The sequence below is a fragment of the Orycteropus afer genome, unplaced genomic scaffold (assembly GCF_000298275.1).
Source record: "Orycteropus afer afer isolate SDZICR_OR568_19922 unplaced genomic scaffold, OryAfe1.0 scaffold00018, whole genome shotgun sequence".
NCBI lineage: Eukaryota > Metazoa > Chordata > Mammalia > Tubulidentata > Orycteropodidae > Orycteropus > Orycteropus afer.
The window spans coordinates 13,598,346-13,599,454 of record NW_006921605.1 but is presented as its reverse complement, the minus strand read 5'-3'; the positions used below and the strand labels follow the sequence as shown (position 1 = coordinate 13,599,454).

At 39.9% G+C, this 1,109-nt stretch overlaps 1 protein-coding gene across 1 annotated transcript in view; it reads left to right on the top strand.

Annotated features, from left to right (window-relative positions):
* The window catches only part of MAP2K6 (mitogen-activated protein kinase kinase 6), a 97,273-nt gene that overhangs the window by 70,672 nt on the left and 25,492 nt on the right, over positions 1 to 1,109 (top strand). Inside the window, exon 6 of the mRNA XM_042783537.1 lies at positions 1,028 to 1,079. Within this exon, the coding sequence (XP_042639471.1) occupies positions 1,028 to 1,079 (52 nt within the window). The remainder of the gene's footprint in view (positions 1 to 1,027; positions 1,080 to 1,109) is intronic.

The window sequence follows — 1,109 nt, the reverse complement described above, 5'->3', positions numbered from 1 at the left end:
AGACCACAGCTACCATCTAATACATGTCTGTTGGGTGTATGAGTGTATCAGTGGATGCACTGTGTAGATGAGTCTACCACTGACTGACTTGGTTTGGTGAACTCTTAAGTTCAATGCCTTCCAAGCAGTGTGCTCATCTGGAATGACCCCGTCTGTGGTGTCTGTATTCTGAAATGTTTACTTCCATTTTCGTTTGTAGCATTTTTAGTTTTTTCCTTGAGGCTGATGGGCATAGAAGGAAGAAATGGAAAGAAAGAGTGCTACCTTAGTGGCTATTGAAGTTTGCCTGGGTAGAGGAAAAAAATGCTTGAGGCTAGAATCCCATTCAGAAGGGGAAAGAATGCAGAAGAGAATTTCAAATACTCCTGGAATCCAGACTTTCTGGAGTCATTGAGGCTGGGTGAACTCTAGAAACTATTGCCCTGAGGTAATCCTTAAAATTTCAACCAAAACTATTCCTCGAAGTCTTCTTTGAACCAAAAAATCATTTATCTTAATAAATAAAGTGTGTCTGCCTTGACATACTTGTCTGCCTTTTAAGAAATTATCTCTGTGATTGACAACAGCAACTCAAAAGGTGAGATGAAAAGCTCAGGGGGCAGTGAGTTTGAGTCACTGGTGGTGGAACAGTTTGGAGATGGATGCCAAGGTTGCACAGTGTGAAGAATATATTCAGCGTTATTCAATTGCATGTGTAGAAGCTGCTCAAATGACCTGTGTCTTTGTTCACCCCCCCAAAAAAAATCTTGAGGCCAAATGAACAACAAGAGAGATGAGGTGGGCATTGCCTCTACTATAAGATATAGTCTCTCCAGCAGATGGGGTCCTATCCATCCCTTTACCCATCTATGTATTATTCATTCATCCATTTTTGTGTAACTTCCTATGCATTTTCTTTGATAGGGCTACTCTTTAGGAAAATAGCCCACTCTGTGGCCTTACACCAAGGCTAATAAACCTGGATATACTTAACATTTCATTTTCTTCCAGTGATGGGTGAATAAATTTTCTTTTGTTTCTCCTGCAGATTGTTAAGGCATTAGAACATCTACATAGTAAGCTGTCTGTGATTCATCGAGGTAAGCATGCATTTTTTTTTTAAATTGTGA